This window comes from Nematolebias whitei, chromosome 23 (assembly GCF_014905685.2).
Source record: "Nematolebias whitei isolate Nwh7 chromosome 23, NemWhi1, whole genome shotgun sequence".
Taxonomy (NCBI): Eukaryota; Metazoa; Chordata; class Actinopteri; order Cyprinodontiformes; family Rivulidae; genus Nematolebias; species Nematolebias whitei.
The window spans coordinates 16,659,106-16,677,842 of record NC_056520.1 but is presented as its reverse complement, the minus strand read 5'-3'; the positions used below and the strand labels follow the sequence as shown (position 1 = coordinate 16,677,842).

The window sequence follows — 18,737 nt, the reverse complement described above, 5'->3', positions numbered from 1 at the left end:
GCCCAGAAGCTTTGCATCAACGTGTCGATAGTCAGGCATTAGAGGCACAAAGCAGTCAAGTCTGGTACATGTTTTAATAAAAGTTTTAAAATTCTTTCTGTGTGACATCTTTCTGTGTCAGTAAACATGCGTTTAAATACGGGATCTTATTTTAAACTCGCATCCAAAACGCATGAAACGGAGCAGAGGAGTCAACAAACCGGAGGGGTTCATTCCGCCTCCGTCATGAGAGCTCAGCGGAGGTCATCAAGATTTATTTTTAAAAGCAGTCAGTCAGTCAAAACTGATGCATATTTAAATAAAACTTAAAAAAATATTTCTGTGTACTGTAAATATGTGTTTAAATACCAGTGCTGTATCTCATTTAAGCTCCACACGAGGCGGAACAACGTGAGGCGGAGGGGGGGTTGTTCCCCCTTCCTCCCTCCTGCTCATATGAATAATGCTGAGGAGAAATCACGTAAAAATGTATTTAAAAATTACATTTTAAAACAGCAGCTGTTACCAAAAGTGTTTAACAATAAAAATCATTTGTACCAATTTATTGAATATTTACCGTATTTTACCGGTACTTTACGGTGTTTGAAGCAGGACAGAGACTGTCTCGAGGAAGAATATTTATGAGTGCTGTAATCCCTGCTTATGGAACAGTTCAACTGTCACATGAGCTGAACATCATGGCGGTAGACTTGGGAGCATCTGATAGCCACGGTGGATGTGGGTTTCCGGTCCTTGAGCCCAGAATTAAAGGCCTTGCGCCTTAGGACACTTCAAAATAGGATGGCTTTGGATTTTCTGCTGGCACAGCAGGGAGGCACATGCCAAGTAATTTTGTTGTACCTGGATCCCAGATGCAAATGACAACCTAGCATATACACATCAGCATTTCACAGATTTGTTGACATCGATGAAGGCCCGAGATGTATCCAGCGACGGTGAATGGAACCTTTGGGGCTGGCTGACCTCGGGGCCCTGGTATTGTTTGTTATCAAGACTGTTGACACCTGTACTGATATTTTTAATGCTTCTCTGCTTGCTCACAACCTGTATTTTGCCCTGTCTCAGAGGGGTTATCACCCAAGCAGTAACCACACAATGTTTACTGCTCACACAGACAAGAAAAACATTATGAGGAAGATGAGCTCAGCATATCTGATTATGAGGACACAATGTGACACGACAAGACGCTTCATAGCATGAGTGAACCCAAAATTACACTGAGAGGATGTGTGTTAAAGGGGATGTTCAATGCTTGTTGATTGACATTACATTTATTCCCTTTTTAAATACTTTCTACTTTTATTCATTATTGTTTTATCGTTTGTTGATTCTTGATACTCAGAAGAGATTCCAGACAGGTTATCACACTTGCAATACACGAGTTATACTATAAACAAGTTTTTTTAATCAGTTTTATGTTTTTGTGTTTATGATTTTCTAAATCAGTTTTACATTAGTTCTTAGTTTTCTTATTTTTATGATTTAAATGGCTACATTTATGATTTTTTTTTAAAGTTATTTTTGATGGTTTACTCGTGTATTTTTCTCTTTTTTTACATATATATTTATGTGTATTTTTTCCTCTTTATCCTGACTCATCCAGCTGGGATGCTGACATGCGCCGTAAGGTCATCGTCTGACAAAAGCAGCTGAGGCGATGTTGTGTTTTCCCCATTGATTGGACTGTTTTAGATTGTTTTAAACTGTTTTGAACCGTTTTTGCCTTCGGGGTTTTTCCATCACATGCATCAGCGTCCAATAAATTGCAAGGTTGGTATTGTTTTTACAGGTCAAGAAATGAGGATTTACGATGAGCATTTAAGCGATAAACCTGTATTTATGGTGCAAAGTCTGCTTTTTAGCCTGAACAGTGTTTTATGATTCATATTCAACAAGACTCCCCAAGAATTTGGTCTAAGGGAGACTTAGTATGTCCTCGTCCTAAAAGACAGAGGCCAAAAGTAGAGAAATACTATCCCAAACACTTAGGGCTAAAGAAAAATACAAAACAAAACTAGGTAAAGGAAAATCACCAGACAGACAAAAGCAGCGTTAAGACAGAGGTTGATTGGGGTAAAAGGGTTGAGTCCATCTTGGGTCAGGGGACCACTGCAAACATCTGTAGGCCTGTCCAGCCACTAATGATGTGTGGATCGATATCGATACCAGAGCGCTGTGCTCTAGAATCGATTCTTAACTCAAACTATCAGTAGTTTTGATAATTCAGTAATTTCAGGTAATGCATGTCATTAACAGGAAGGTAGTGGAAAGTAAACGCTTGAGATCTTGTCTAAATGATACGCGGTTGGTGGGAACTACTTTTTCTTCTACCAGTGGTGCGCAATGCATGTAAGCGGAGTAGCACACTGCTCGTCATGGTCAGTTAGACTGTAAACAAACAATGGCGGAACGTACAAAAAGTCACGTGTGGAGCCATTTCAGCTCCAAAAACATCCAAGAACTTGTTTGTGAAGTTTGTGGAAAAACTGTAAAAAGCTGTAGCATACAATAAAGTAATGCTCAAACAAATAGTTTGCATGAGTTCAGTTTGGAGTAATAATATGTTTATCACTGAGATAACCTAACAGGCAAAAAATATTTATTCAGGTAAGGTTTCCTAAAGAATTGATCATTTAAAGTGGATTACATAGATCAGGTGTCATCAAATTATACAGAGCAATCTAAAAAAGTTCAATCTGGTCCTCTGGACATTCAAAAAGCAAAACAACAAAAAAAAAACTGTAGAAATGTTTCGTCTTTCATCCAAAAGACTTCCTCAGTCTGAGGTGCTGTATTCAGCTCAGTCTTATAAATAACACCTTCTCAGAGTGGATCAACCAGTTTGCTGCTGACAACCAAAACCAGCTGCTCACTTGATCAAAAAGGACCATCAGCCTAACAATGGATCATTAGAACACTGATGGCTGTTTACTATTCACAGAGGGTTGAGTGATACTAGCAATAACAGCATTGTAAGAGGGGGACAATTGAACACTGAGGCCTCCACCCCTGTTTAATGATGGACGATTTCTTTTGACAAAGATGGCCTCCTTTACTCCTCTCTCAAACAATCGTTCCTCTCTGTCCAGGATGTGAACATCTTCATCCCTGAAAGAGTGACCGCTGGCCTGGAGATGAGTGTAGACCGCAGAGTCCTGGCCTGATGATGTTGATCTTCTGTGCTGGGCCATCCTTTTGGCCAGTGGCTGTTTTGTTTCCCCGATGTAAGACTGATCACAGCCCTCCTGACACTGAACAGCATATACAACATTGCTCTGTTTGTGCCGGGGGACTGGATCTTTGGGATGAACCAGTCTTTGCCGTAATGTATTTTGGGGTTTAAAAGCCACTGGGACGTTATGTTTAGAAAATAAACGTCTCAGTTTCTCTGATACTCCCTCAACATATGGAATGACCACTGGTCTGGGTCTGGGTTCCTCCTTTTCACCTGTTGGCTGACTGGAGTCCTGTTTGGGTTTCTTCTCTGCTTTCAGGAAGGCCCAGTTAGGATATCCACATTGCTCTAGAGCCTGTCTTGTGTGGGATTTCTCCTTCTGCCTGGCTCCTGAGTTAGTGGGGATGCTGTCTGCTCTGTGGTACAGAGTCCTGATGACTCCTAACTTGTGCTCTAAAAGGTGATGGGAGTCGAACTGCAATTACTGGTCTGTGTGGGTGGGTTTGCGGTACACCTCGGTTTGCAAATGACCTCTATCAGAGACTGAGACCTCACAGTCCAAGAAAGCCAACCTGTCATAATGGAAGATCAAGGTTTCCAAGGATTTCTGAGAGCTCTTGACCCAAAATATAAATATTTTCATTTTATAGTAATTTTTGATAATATTTTATTTTAATAGTACAATAAATACTAAAATAAACAGCGTCCCTACTTCACAGTTTTTCCACTTATCACGGGGCAGGCTGGAACCTAACACCCGTTATAAACGAGGGATTGCTTTATTATTATTATTTACTTTATTTTCTGTTTTTAGTGTTTGAAACACCATTTTCACATATTTTATGATTGTATCTAGTTTTTCTGTTGTTGTATACACTCAGCTATATTTTTAGACTTCAGAGTTTAAAATAAATAGTTACTTTGATGTGTTTTTATGCAGCTTTGATTTTAAATACACTGCTTTTTTTAGGTTTACTTAGGTGCATTTGCTCGGAGTATCGGCATCGATACCGCCGATACTGGCCAGCATTTTAAGCGGTATTGTATCGATACCCGAAATCATGGTATTGAACAACACTGAGTCGAGAGGAGAGGAACTACTGTGTCACCAGACGAGAGCTCCTGGCTTTGCTGCGGGTGGTGCAACACTTCCGTCCATACCTGCAAGGCAGCCAGTTCCTCCTGTGGTCCGACCATGCATCACTGACCTGGCTCTTTCCAGACCTACAACTTTGAGAGCCAGCATCGGCCGGGGAAGCAGCACAGCAATGCCGATGCCCTCTCCCGATGCCCGTGTGCTACTGCAGAGTGTCGATACTATCAGCGACAGGAAAGGTGTGATGAGGCAAGGTCAATGGTAGCATCAGCCCAGACGAGCCAAGGACAGGGGGAGTGCTTTCCATTTACCAATGAATGGCTGCTTGAACTGCAAGAAGACGATCTGTCCCTGGTCCTGGTGAGAACATGGCCGGCAGAAGAACAGCTCCCCGAGTGGTCAACAGTATCGCCCCTTGGCCCAGATATAAAGGCTTACCATTCCCAGTGGGGCAACTTTGAGATCCATGAAAACCTCTTGTACCGAAGGTGGCATGCCCCCAGATGCATATAGATTGCGTCGTCATTTAATCTATGATCTGCATCAACAAGAAAAACAGACCTTTGTGGCCAATTCCACCAGCAAGTGTTCATGAACAGAACAGCCAGTCCACCAATAGCTGCAGGCTTCTGCCAATAAATGTACGACAAAGCCTGAGAAGTGTCCAGGAACAAGTTTTTTCAGCGACAACGCTGAAAAAAAAACACCTCTTCGTAGTGACGTACCGCTAAGCTAGAGGCTCGTAAAACTCGCGAAAACTATCGGTAAAAACAGCGCGCGGCTCCCATGTGTCTCTGTCCATCCAGTAAACATTTCAATGCACAAAAAACAACTAAAAAAACATGAAATACATCTATGCAACCTTTCCTCATTGTATGTGTGGGTTTTCTCTGGGAACTCCAGTTTCCTCCCACAGACAAAAATAAATAAATAAATAAAATTCTGTTGCGTATGCATCTTGGGGAGGGGGGGTTCTTGTTTGTGCATTGGAATGTTTACCATGTGTGGGTTTTATAATAATAATAATCATTTTACTTAAAAAGCGAATTTCAGGACACTTTACAGTAAGAAACATATCAGAAAGATTGTGTAAAAACAAACAACAAGCACAGTGCAAAGATCAGCGACAGGAAAAGCGTGATGAGGTGAGGCCAATGATGGCATCAGCCCAGACAAGCCAAGTTTTCTCTGGGAACTCCAGTTTCCTAACCACAGACACACAAAAAAGAACCTTCAAAGGCCAATTCATTGAATTAATTTATTCTACCGATTCTTTCAGGTTCAAGAGCTTCATGCCAACTTGCAGATTCATCTACAGAACCCCTCCAGACTCCTTCTGGCCGCCTCATTGGGATTTCTGTACGGACCAAGGCGATGAATAGGGTTGAAGCTACAAAGCACAGCAAGTGCTCATCATATATAGACACAAAAAAGTCTATACATGAGGACCAAACTGGCTTTGCAGCTCAGTGACATGGTACAGTGATAACAAAAAGTCTGTGCAACTACCTGGTTGTCAACTTTGACAACAGACTCATTACAAACCCTAGCCATAGACAATTATTTCACTGTCCAAGAAAACATGCCACACTTAGATGGTACATGGTAAATGGACTGTACTTATATAGCGCCTTTCTATCTTATTTCAAGATACTCAAAGCGCTTCACACTACAATCTGTGTCCTCATTTACCCATTTATACAGCACTCTACTAGATCTCTACAAAGCTAATTGAACAAATTATTCTAGAGACTAATCAGTGCTTTTTAGATCACATTCATGCACTGATGGGACACACATCAGAGGCAATGAGGGGTTCAGTGTCTTGCCCAGGGACACTTAGACATGCGACTGCTGGTGGATTCGAACCCCCAACTCACGCATTGGAGGACGACTGCTCTAACCACTCAGCCAAGCCGCCCTTTTTTACTTAGAAAAAAAGAATAAAATGAAAGCATTTTATCACCATCTAATAAGTACAGTACCATATTATCTTAACACAAAAAAGGCCAGAAAAAAAGCCACTTTTGTGTTTCTTAGGGTGCATTCACATCAGCCCTGTTTAGTCCGCTTTAATCGAACTCTAGCTCGTTTTCCTAGAAAGTCCGGTTTGTTTAGGGAGGTGTGAACACACCATCGAACTCTGTCACGGAACAAAAAGGTGAACTCTGGCCAGGGCTAAAACCTAGGTCTCAGTCCGATAGAAGCAAACTCCAACGCGGTTCGAGTACAGTGTGAACGCAAACGCACCAGCTCAAATGTAAACAAATTGTCATGAATATTGGTCCCGAACCGAGTCTACCTGACTATCTGGTGTGAAAATGACCTTATTGTTAAGATATTATATAATATATTATATTATCTTAATACAAGAATGGAACAAAAAAAGAGCCATTTTTTGTGTTAGTGTTAAGACGATATTTCATATTATCTTACAAAAAAGAACCAGTGTGTTTCTTATTGTTAAGATCATATAAAATAAGCACAACCCCCCACCCCCTTGTGTTTGTTAGTTCGTTTACATACACAAAAAAAATGTCAAAAAAGAGCAATTTTTGTGAGATTATATATCTATCTCTATATCTATCTCTCTCTCTCTCTCTATATATATATATATATATATATATATATATACATACATACACACACACACACACAGTGCCTTGCAAAAGTATTCGGCCCCCTTGAACTTTTCAACCTTTTGCCACATTTCAGGCTTCAAACATAAAAGATATAAAATTAAAAATTTTTGTGAAGAATCAACAGCAAGTGGGACACAATCGTGAAGTGGAATGAATTTTATTGGATGTGTCAAACTTTTTTAACAAATAAAAAACTGAAAAGGGGGCGTGCAATATTATTCGGCCCCCTTGCGTTCATACTTTGTTGCGCCGCCTTTTGCTGCACTTACAGCTGCAAGTCTTCTCTGCTAAACAGCTTTTTCCTGCTATTGACTACTTTGATGTTTATTGGATTGGATAATTGGAATTTTGCAAATGTAGACATACGTATTGGTAATTTGATCATTTAACAAGGGGTCTCAGTAGCATGTGGAAGAACAATACACAGCCACAACAGCCTGGTACTTTTTTCTTCAAGCTGCTCGCTAGCTTACACTGCTCTGCGATGGCATCTCATTCTCAACCACCATTTGTCACAAGTCAGTAAGTAAAGACTTTATAGCCAAGAAGTATGGTTATAGAAAAGGATCCTCCCAACATTGCCTTTAAATGGTAAATGGACTGTACTTATATAGTACATTTTATCTTATCAAGGTACTCAAAGCGCTTTACACTACAGTTGTGCCCTCATTTACCCATTCATACAGCACTCTACTAGATCTATACAAAGACTAATCAGTGCTTTTCGATCACATACACCGATGGGACACACATCGGAGGCAATGAGGGGTTCAGTGTCTTGCCCAGAGACATTTAAGTATGTGACTGCTGGTGGAATCGAACCCCCAACTTCCCCATTGGAGGACAACTGCTCTAACCACTCAGCCACAGCCGCCCCTATATGTGATACACACTGTGATATTTTACTTAAAAACATTGGAAATAATGCTTTGCATCAACCCTGTAGATCTGTTCGCAATTATTTCAATAAGCATGAGACAGATTTGAATAAAACTCACATTAAGTACGTGTATGAATTAAACGTCTGTGGTCACTGGGGATGGCAGTCACAGATAACCGTTAGCCAACATAAAAAAGGCTACTATTTAGTTAAAATTAAAATAAAATCAATAAAAATTTGACTTGATAGTAGTTAAGAGTCATCTACAACACACACTGAGCTATGTATAATATGTTTGTGTTGGCTCGGTGAACGAACTGGAGCAGCTCCAGGATGTCACTCCGCAGTACTGTAAGGAAGACAACCTTCTTTATTATTCAAGAGACAAATGTCAAAGTAATGAGGGAGACAGGAGCCTTGTGAAGCATGAAGAGCTGGGCTCCTTCTGTCCTTCTCTACTCTGAGTTTAAACATCAGGGTCGCAGTGATTAAACGTTTTGCGTCCTCCCTCTTGGGTGAAAGCATGTACAAGCCGAGTGAGCGAAACCCATCGTCAGTAAGGCTCTGCAGCACATGAGCTTTGTTCAACCGAGAGGTCAATATTCACTTTAGGGCAGCTTCCACAAAGTCAACGAAGACAATATGAAAATAGCCTCTTCATCCAGAGGAAATAACACGATCGGTAGCATTTCAGTGCTCGTGTAGCAAGCGCACGTCATGAATCACGGATATTAGTTTGCTACAAAGACGCTGCAGGACTGGCTAGCCTACATATATCCTTTGCAATCTGATGGAGAGAGCATGGATTTATTTAAGTTGGGGGTATCATGCTGGAGCTCAGCCAGGAGTCTGGCAGGATGAGGAAGCGTGTTAGACAAAACCTCTTGGCATGATTCTCACAGCTCCAACTGTGCCGAGCATGGAGTAAATCTATCAAACGGCGGAGACAAAACCTGGTGTTGAGATGTTTCGTTGGCACAGGGAACCAAACCATACCTGATTACTCCAATCAACATCTCTGGCTTTCAGGAAAATTGACAGGGTTGAACTCTGCACACGGCGACCGTTTAATCACACAGATGCTTTGCAAAACGCCGGCTGCTTTCAGATGGTCTGGGACAGCCACCACTACCGACAAAGGTCTTTTGTCATGGCGGCCCTGACAGGTGGGGTATTGAAGCATAACGGCGATAATCAATGTTTATGAAGACTGACGGAGGCAGGGCAAACAATCAGTCCCGGACAAAAGTGGGAGGAAAACGACACTGATTTACTCCCAAGAGGCGTAATAAAAAGAAGCATCTGCAGCTCCTACTTTTATTCTGCCCTCGAATCCCAGAAAGTGCTCATTATGTTTTTGTTTTACACATTCCTGTCAGAGTGCCTCAAATAAACACACCGTCAGAAAGGAAAATCTGAATTAAAGGAGAATTCCTTCAACAAATGCATACAGTAGTCCCTCGGTTATTGTGGGTGTTGGATTCCAGACGCCCCCCGCATAAAATGAAAATCAGCAAAGTAGCGACGCTATATATATTTTAGTATTTATATATATTAAGGCTTTAGAAACCCCTCCCACAATCTTGCAATGTTCTAAACACTTAAACCTACGTCATTTTCAGAACATACGTACAGTACTGTATGTGGAGCTACTACATTTTACTTACCAGGCTCTGCAGAACAGCAGCAGGCGGCTCGGTTGAAAAAAGTACCAATGGGCTCTGGATGGAGCGCTGGACTTATGGCAGAGCGTCCCCATTCGGAAGTCCTCGTGTACCAGCTACCAGCTCAAGAGTCACCAATGGGTCTGAAGGTTTGGTAGCCGGCCCACGAGAATTTCTGAGCGGGACGCGCACCGCCAAATACCCAGTGAGCTCCAGATAGAGTGCTTGACCTTTGGCGGCATGCGTCCCCGCTCAGAAGTCCTGGTTGGCCAGCTACCAGCTCTCAAGATTCACTGATGCGTATGGAAGTTTGGTTCTGCTCTGGTTCGGTGGGTTCCGTGCGGCTCTCTAGGTGCTAAAGTCACTGTAATAAGCACAAAACTTTTTCCGGTCACATCAAAACTTTACCTCTCGTAACAACAAAGTCCATGCTCAATAATCCAGGTATACAATCCAACATTTTTCAGTCAGGTCATCTGGACCTCTCATATTTCAGCTGAAGGGAATGGGGCTTCTGGGCGGGGCCCTGTTGCCTTCTGGGAAATGAAGTCATTATGAGCAGGAATACAGTGTAGGCTTATCGAGAGAAAACTACAAAATGGCAGCACCTGTCAGAAGTATTTTTTTTCCCCTCAACTGTACAGCATCCAGTACTGTCCCAGTCACGTGAGTAATATTAAAGTTGACAATCATGTCCTGTACAATTATTAAAAAAAAATATGTTAATGTGTATTGACAAATATAGCGAGTCCGCAAAAGTTGAACCGCGAAGTAGCGAGGGACTACCATATTGCTTACTGCCTTTTATTCTAGAGTTTTAAACTCTTTCCAGTTCCAGGTCATGTTTGCAAATGAGAACTGATTCTCAAACATTTCACGAGGTAGAAATAATAAATAACATAAGATCATTTTATGTTGAGAAGTCATGGAGTTGCAGTCATTTTGGTGAAACCTTGAAAATAAAGTTCGGTGCAATATTGCAAGACGTGGATGTGCTTAGGATGACTCAGCTACTACCACACAAAGTTCATGCTCAATAATCCAGGTATACAATCCAACACTTTTCAGTCAGGTCATCTGGACAGTTTTTTTTTTTTTTGTGTGTGTGTGCTGAAACGTTTCACCTTCCATCCAGAAGGTTTCATCAGTCAAGAAAACACAAAACTGATTCTTCCCCCAACAGCTTACTCCAAAGTGGAACAAACCAGTTATTGAGAATTAAAGATTATTGAGCATGGACTTTGTTGGCTTTGAACCAGTTTGACACGACTGTGTCCGGCACTGGAGGAGGGGGCGTGCCAAAGAGACCATCTTAGCACCAACATAACTGGTTTGTTCCACTTTGGAGTAAGCTGTTGGGGGAAGAATCAGTTTTGTGTTGTGCGTTTCCTTGACTGATGAAGCCTTCTGGATGGAAGGTGAAACATTTCAGCACACACAAAAAAAGAGACTGTCCAGATGACCTGACTGAAAATTATTGGACTACCACACAAAGTTTTAGCTCAGTTACTGCAACAATGGCCGAGTTATAGCCAGTTTGGTGTTGCTAAAGTCTGTTAGCTGTGTCGGCCAGTTTGATTTGGACAGACGCCGAAGTTTTAGCTTTAGGTGGACATCCAATTGTGTTTTCCTGCACGTTTCAATAAAATTGTCCAATGGTATATGATATTTTGGTAAAAGAAAAACACAAACAATACGCAGAGACACTAGGAGAAGTGTAATGTGCAGCAGGACTAGGAGTGCTAGAATATAAAAAGGTGGTTGAGAAGTCACTCAGCTGTCAAACGAGCACACTTTTTAAAACTTGATGAATCAGCGTGTGCAGGAGATTGAACAGATACTCAATGTAGAGACAAAATAATTTATGTTTCACAGAAATCGGTCTGTCATTTGGTCTAGTAAACAGGAACGCTGTGAAAAATGCAGGTTTTTCTTTAAGTCACCTCAGCATAAAATGAAACGCATAAAGCATAGAATTTCAAAAGATCTGGACTCCTTTAACCATTTCCCTCCGAGCTGAGGAAATGAATGAAAAATGTTCTTTTTATAGTTCCTACGTTCATGCTATTAATATGAAGTTGAAGTAGAAGGTGACATAAAGAGTTTAAATAACACACAACTGCAGCACATTTGAGCACATACGCTTTAACAGCAGCCGACAGAAAATAAGGGATTGGCAGGAACCCCTCCCAGGATAAACTTTGTCAGATTTAACTCAATGTCAAAGAATCGCAGATGCAGCATCTTTTAAACCAACTGAAAGCAAAGAGACGGGACGATTTCTGCTTTAACACACACACACACACCGCTGCTGCAAAGCTGCTCCAACAGGAGGTCAAACAGCTGGATACAGACTCCTGGAGAGGCTGCAGCTCCTGCAGGAGGATGGTTAGGGGAGAGCTCATAAAGGAGGAGGTGTTGATCCTGCTGCCGGACGCTTTGAATCAGATTCACCTCTGGGACTGAGCCACACGAGCCGGCAGGAGCTTTCAGGTAAATAACTGGATAAACTGTTTTTTTATTGCTAAAACTCACCTGTCTGCTGCGTTTAAAGACAAACACGAGTCCTGATAAATCTGTTTTGTAGATTTGGCTGAAAATAATTCAGTTGCATTCATATAAGTTATTCAGCATCTTTTTAATCTAATATCTATGCGACCACTTTAGAAAACTATTATATTTCCTCATTTTATTTTATTTTTTTTAAAACATTTTCATGATTTAGGATAAGACCAAATAACTAAACTTTGATCATTTGTAAGTTTAGTGACTTTACCTTTAACGTTAATCCAATAAAAGCTGTGTTGAATCGTTTATTTCATGGTCAACCTTAGTTCATAGGATTTGCCGCTTCTCCGTCATGTTTGTCCTCAAACTAACGAATGAACCACGTTGTGGTTTTCATTTGCTTTCTGACCTTCACCGCTCCCATATGCAACCATTAATCTTACGTATTATCATTGTGTTATTTAAACCACACATCACTGTGTTCAAAAGTTCATCTGCTGCACGTTGATGAGAGACACTTTATTTAACGGATTGTGTCCTGATGGAAATTGGAGCCCAGGGGGCCATGCTATGGAAACCTGCTATTCTTATGATAATACTGAACTTTACTGCCCCTTAATCATCACACGAAAAACGGGACAGTAGAAAGTTTTACTGAAAAGGGGTGGTTAAATGAGCAGACAGGAAAATTTGCAAAAACATAAAAATCTCACTGTCACCTTTTGTTCTCATTCATTTCCAGGTTTCTTCTGCTTGTTTGAGGAGGTTCGCCCCACGACCCTAAAAACCCAGCCTGCCAAAATATTTTCCACCCTGCCTGCCAAGTCCATCTCCAGAATCTCAGTATGCAAACCATTGTACGGGCGCCCTCTTATCGACTGGATCAGGGCTCATTTTTCATACATGTCGAGGTAAACCATGAGAGAGAAGGTCCAGAACAAATCGAGGGACTGAAACTTTAGGGGATTTGGTTGTTTGGTTTCAACAGAGTCAGGCAATGGTGCTTTAACGGAAAGTTGTGTTGAAAGAATTTGCCACGTAACCACAATTTCAGGAACTTTTTACTCCTTTCGTTGGTTTCAAAGCCTGCTAATGGGTGCTCTTCAAAGGTGTGGATCACCTATAAAACATCTTTCTTGGAGTTCTTTCTTTTTAGAAACATTGCTGACCTTGTCCTTGATCACAGTTCAGGCTTGCCCAAAAATCTGCCACTGCACGGAGAGAAACGGCATAATGGTGCAGTGCACCTCACGCAACCTGGACAACATTCCGGACAACTTGCCGAAGGACACCGTGGTTCTTTTGCTCTCATCAAATCAAATCAGAGTCATCCCTAAGGAGGCCTTTATGGACCTCCATAGACTCAGGGAGCTGGATTTATCCCAAAACTCCCTCGAGAGTGTGGAGGTTGGTGCCTTTGAGGGGGTTTCGGACAGCCTGAGGACCATGGATCTTTCCAACAACCAACTCGGCAGCCTCCCGAAGGACACCTTTACCAAGCTGCACGCCCGAGTCCGGCTCTCCAACAACCCCTGGCACTGCGATTGTTTGCTCCAAGAGGTTTTGCGGGAACTAAGGCTTGACCCTGAGACGGTCAACGAGGTCAGCTGCCATACATCGGTACAGGAAGAGTACGTGGGACAATCCGTGATCCATGTTCTGGACTCTGGAATCAACTTCTGCAACTTTCACCACAAAACAACCGATATGGCCATGTTTGTGGCCATGTTCTGCTGGTTCTTCATGGTGACAGCCTACATCGTTTATTACATCAAACACAACCAAGAGGATGCCAGGAGGCACATGGAGTACCTTAAGTCTCTGCCCAGTACGTCCCACATCAGCAAGGACTACGACACTGCAAGCAGCGCGTTTTAGTGTCAGGAAACGGATGAAGGTGTGGCTCAAAGTGCACCTCGAAATACAAATGGACACAGCATACTAGGAGCTTGAGAGATATAAATGCTGGACAAGACACAGACATTATTAGGACGCCTTAAAATATATATTTTTAAATGGTGCAAAGCTTTACAGTCAGACAAGTTTTGCTATTTTCTGCCAAGCCATTCTATAATAAATAAATAAATAAATGGATATACGTATAACGATGGAGAACATTTGAACACAGTGAAACCCTCTGATATGAATAGAACTGGAGTCCTGGATACCTATTGTTTTACTTCAGCAGTGGGGAAAAAAAAGTCACTTTTGGAAATAAACGATCATTTCTGAAATATAAATTTTGGATTTGATGAGAGAATATTCTCTTTCTATTTTTAATAAGGTGGTCGTTTCTACAAGACGGTTTGGGGCGGTTGTGGTCGAGTGGTTAGAGCAGTCGTCCTCCAATGCAAGGGTTGGGGGTTCGATTCCACCAGCAGTCACATGCTGAAGCATCCCTGGGCAAGACACTGAACCCTTCATTGCCTCCAATGTGTGTCCCATTGGTGTATAAATGTAATAACGCACTGATTATTCTTTGTACAGAAATAGTAGAGTGCTCTGTGAATGGATAGATGAGGGCACAGATTGTGTTGTAAAGCACTATGAGTATCTTGATAGAAAAGCGCTATACGTAAGTGCAGTCCATTTACCATTTGCAGTCCATTTACAAGCCTAAGATATACTTAATATCTACACTGACTCAAAAAAATATATGCTGCCTCTTTTGTAATTAATGAAATGCATGAATGTAGCTACCATAATGACACCAACTGGTTCATGACAGCTGCATTAGGGCTGTGAGGTTAATCAGTGGTTTTACTTTCAATAGGACTGCAATGAAACTGGCACCCTTGTGTCAAATTAAATCAGATTAGTTATTAAAAGCATAAACTTGAAAAGAACATTAAAGTCACAAACCAAAGGGAAAGGAAAGAAAGTGCTATGTGTTGTCATCATTGTATGTTCCCATACAATGGCGAAACTGGCTTTTTGCATTTAATCCATCACACCTGGGATACACGCAGGTGGAGCAGTGGGCAGCTATTGAAAGCGCCCGGGGAGCAATTGGAGATAGGGTGTCCTGCTCAGAGACACGACTGGGGATCAAACCTGGGACTTTTGGGTCCCGAAGAGATTACTTATTAAAAGCATAAACTTGTAAAGAGCATTAAAGTCACAAACTAAAGGGAAAGTAAGTAGAATAAATTCTTCATGTAAAATACCCAAGTTAGGAAAATCTACCACTAAAAGAAAAGTATTTAGTGAGCGTAAACTTTCGTGCATTCTTAAAAAGGTTTAGCTTGTGTTGTAATGACTCTCGGGTACGACCACTTTAAATTTTAGTTCAGTATTTGCAGAATTGACTGAGATACATTTTTGTGTTTGCTAAGGTCGATTAGCTGTGGCGGCCATCCTACATCTGGTTGAAAGGTTAATCAGATGTGCATTCATTGATTAGTTTTATTAAAGTCTGTCCAGAGGTTCATGAAATACTTTGCTAACACACAGGCAAGATCATCTGCCTTTCGTGCTGAAAATAAACAAGTTATAGGTCAAAGTATCACGAGACTTTGGTCTTATGAACCCATGTTTGTTAAATTCTCACCTTTTTATTTGGGTTTGAGAGGAAAAAACATTTAATAAAAGGAATAAAAATGTATTCTTAGTCAAAAACAATGATTGGGGTTAGAGTTTTGTTATATCTTGAAACAAGCCCCAATATGTCTGTGTTGACGTAAGATTTTTTTCACGACCATCAGAAAATAGTTTAATTGTAAAAATTTCCATAAGAACCAAATTCCTTGCCAAATTTCCTAAATAAGACGTAATTCCAAATGCTTTGAGTTCACCAAATATATTAATTCAACCCAAATGGTTTATGTTTAGGCTAAGCATGCATTTTTATACAAAAAACAAAATACAATTTAAATTTACCATTAGAGTTAAATAAATTAAGGTGGAGAAAAGCGAAAATACCATTCGCAGAGATACAGTTTGCTGGAGGGGTTTGTCAGCTGTTCAGTTTTATTCAAAACACTTCGGTAATTTTTAAGCGGGACAATAACATTGTGGTACAGACATTTTACTCTTTTTTTTTTTTTGCAGATGACACTTTCTCACAAGCAAAAAACAATGTAAAATATGTCAGTCCTTGTAGTTGTGTAGTTTATCAATTTATTGTTGAGCAAACTGAAGTTCTACTATAAGAACATACGGGTTTATCATTTGTCCCTTTGATAGTTTCCCATTCTCAAACTCTTATAACAAAGTCCCTTTTTTATCTTCCATTTTCTTGTAATATAAAATAAAAATTGTTGATATCCGAGTTGAAGAACGCCCGATGAGACAAAGGATTCACAGCTTTTTTTATTTACGATCATTGTTTTCACGACCTCTTCATTCAGACTCGACTCAAAGCTCATCTGCAGCCAACATTTGTCACGGTTATTTATTCCTCCGGGTTTTACCGTGCCGACTATGGCAGCCATACATCAGCTGGATGAGCCAGAATATTAGTACGGATCTCACGATCCTAAAATAGCTTCACGCCAAATGTTGAAGTCCATAAATCTAGTGAGCTGTTGAGAAGGGCACTACAGGGGCAACTCTTAGTTTCCTGTGGTAGAATATATTTATACAAAATTTAATTTATGAAGGATGTTATACATTAGTACCAGAACAAAGCGTCTCATATATACAGTACAAAAAAATTAGGTACAATTTTGACCTCATAGCTCCAACATTCAACCTTGACCTGCACTCAAATGCAATTAAGTTCACATTTAAAGTCCCGAAGGCTCCGGTAAACATCGTTATATAGTGAATATTAATAATTAGCCAGACAGAATCAAGGTCACTATTTTTTTTAATTTAGAGAGGGATATAGTGCTCATTTTTATTCTCCTGAATCATCAGGTGAAAAACTCTGCATTAAAAAAAAGAAAATTGTTTTAATCATTATGGAAGGTGGGACGTGACAAAATTAAATAAATATATTATGAAGTAAATAAACGTAAATACAACAGAAAGACATGTCCATAATGTCCAAAAGTATGTAGCACAGCTGAAGCTATAAGCAGCAAAAGGTTAGGTAAAAATGGCAAAAATTAATCTAATAGTAGCAGAACTATAGCTAAAAGCCCAATAAAGTTAGTCAGGTCTTCTGGACGGTTTATTTGTGTTGAAATGTTTTGTCTTTCATCCAAAAAACTTAATCAGTCCGAGCATGAACTTTGATGTTTTGAACCACTTTGGCCATGGCTGCCTCAGAGGAATTGACGGGGCGGACTCCAGAAACCATCTTATCACCAGCAAACTGGTTGGTCCACTATGTGAGTGTGCTGCTTGTGGGACTGAGTTTATTGTGGCTCCTGAGACTGATGAAGTCCTTTGGATAAAGGATGAAATGTTTCAACACAAAGAAACCGTCCAGAGGACGTTTTTTTAACCTGGATTATTGAGCATGAACTTAGATGTTTTGATATAGCTAAAAGCATTAAAAGACTAGCTTTTAAGTTAAATCTTTGGTGGTGGGTGATACGCATGTCTGCAAGGAGGAAAATTAAAGCTAGGCTTTATTGACTCGGCTTGATTACTAAAGACAATAAACCCATTTTCTTGTTCACCAAATTACCGTATTTTTCGCTGTATAAGTCGCACCTTTTTGCATAAATTAGCGACTTATACAGCAAAGCGACTTATTTATGTTTTTTTTGTTTTTGGCTGAGACCTGACTTTCATTCATTCTGATATGGAAAATATTTAGCACTACCATTTTCAGCCGCTAGAGGGCAGTCGACTAATATGTCAAATCAAGTGTCGAATTAATAGATAAAAGTGACTATTAATGAGACACTTGGCTTGTCATAGAAAGCCACCTTCGTCTCGCTCCTGAACTCCTGGAGCAAACGTCAAATTAGCTGCATTTCGCCGTGCCATTCAAGCGAAATGCAGCTGATTTGACCACTGAAGTGAATTTATTAAGTAAAAGTTCAACTGAGACACACCTTTACTATAAAGTCGAGCAAACAAGTTTTTTTAGGTGGTTATATTGTTAAATTTCAAAGAAATGCACAGCAAGTCCTCCCTTTGCACGCTCCCGCAGCCGCACATCGGCTTTTGAAATGCAGCTGATTTGACCGTCAAAGTGCATTTACTGTATTAAGGAAAAGTTCAACTGAGACACACCTTTGATATAATTCTGAACAAACAAACAATTGTTTTTAAGTGTTAATCTCGTTTAATTCTTGTTAAAGTCCTCCCGTGCACACTCTGGCCATTTGGCAGCCAATCGATCAGGTGGTCAGCGTTGCATCGCTGACACATAACAAATGCAACGCGTCAACGGCAAAGCAACGTATTTATGGTTTTTTTCCACTATTAGACATATTTGGACTGATGCGACTTATACGGTGGTGCGACGTGTACTGGGGCAAGTACTAGTACTAGAATTACTAAAAAAAAATCCTGTTGGATTGAGTTATAAAACAAGGAAGTGAAAAAACTTGCTTGTACCCATACTACTATTACTACTATTGCTGCTGCTGTGCCACTGCTTCTTCCATTGGCTCCCCGTCAAATTCAGAAAATAATTCAAAATCTTACTTCTAACATACAAAGCTCTCAACAACCTAGCTCCATCTTATATTACAGATCACTTTGTTCCATAGTTTCCTAACAGAGCACTTCACTCTCAGGCTATAGGCTTACTTGTGGTTCCTAGAGTTTCCAAAAGCAGAATGGGAGGAAGATCTTTCCATTGTCAGGCTCCTCTCTTGTGGAACCAACTTCCAGTTTCTGTCCATGAGGCTGACACATTGTCCAGTTT

General features: G+C 40.6%; 1 protein-coding gene across 1 annotated transcript; it reads left to right on the top strand.

Moving 5' to 3' along the window:
- Nucleotides 1–4,236: 4,236 nt before the first annotated feature.
- LOC119429079 (leucine-rich repeat-containing protein 3-like) lies at nt 4,237–13,843 on the top strand. Its single transcript, XM_037696796.1, has 3 exons — nt 4,237–4,510; nt 12,708–12,876; nt 13,051–13,843. The coding sequence occupies exons 1-3, from the start codon at nt 4,237–4,239 to the stop codon at nt 13,841–13,843; spliced, it is 1,236 nt and encodes a 411-aa protein (XP_037552724.1).
- Nucleotides 13,844–18,737: the final 4,894 nt, after the last annotated feature.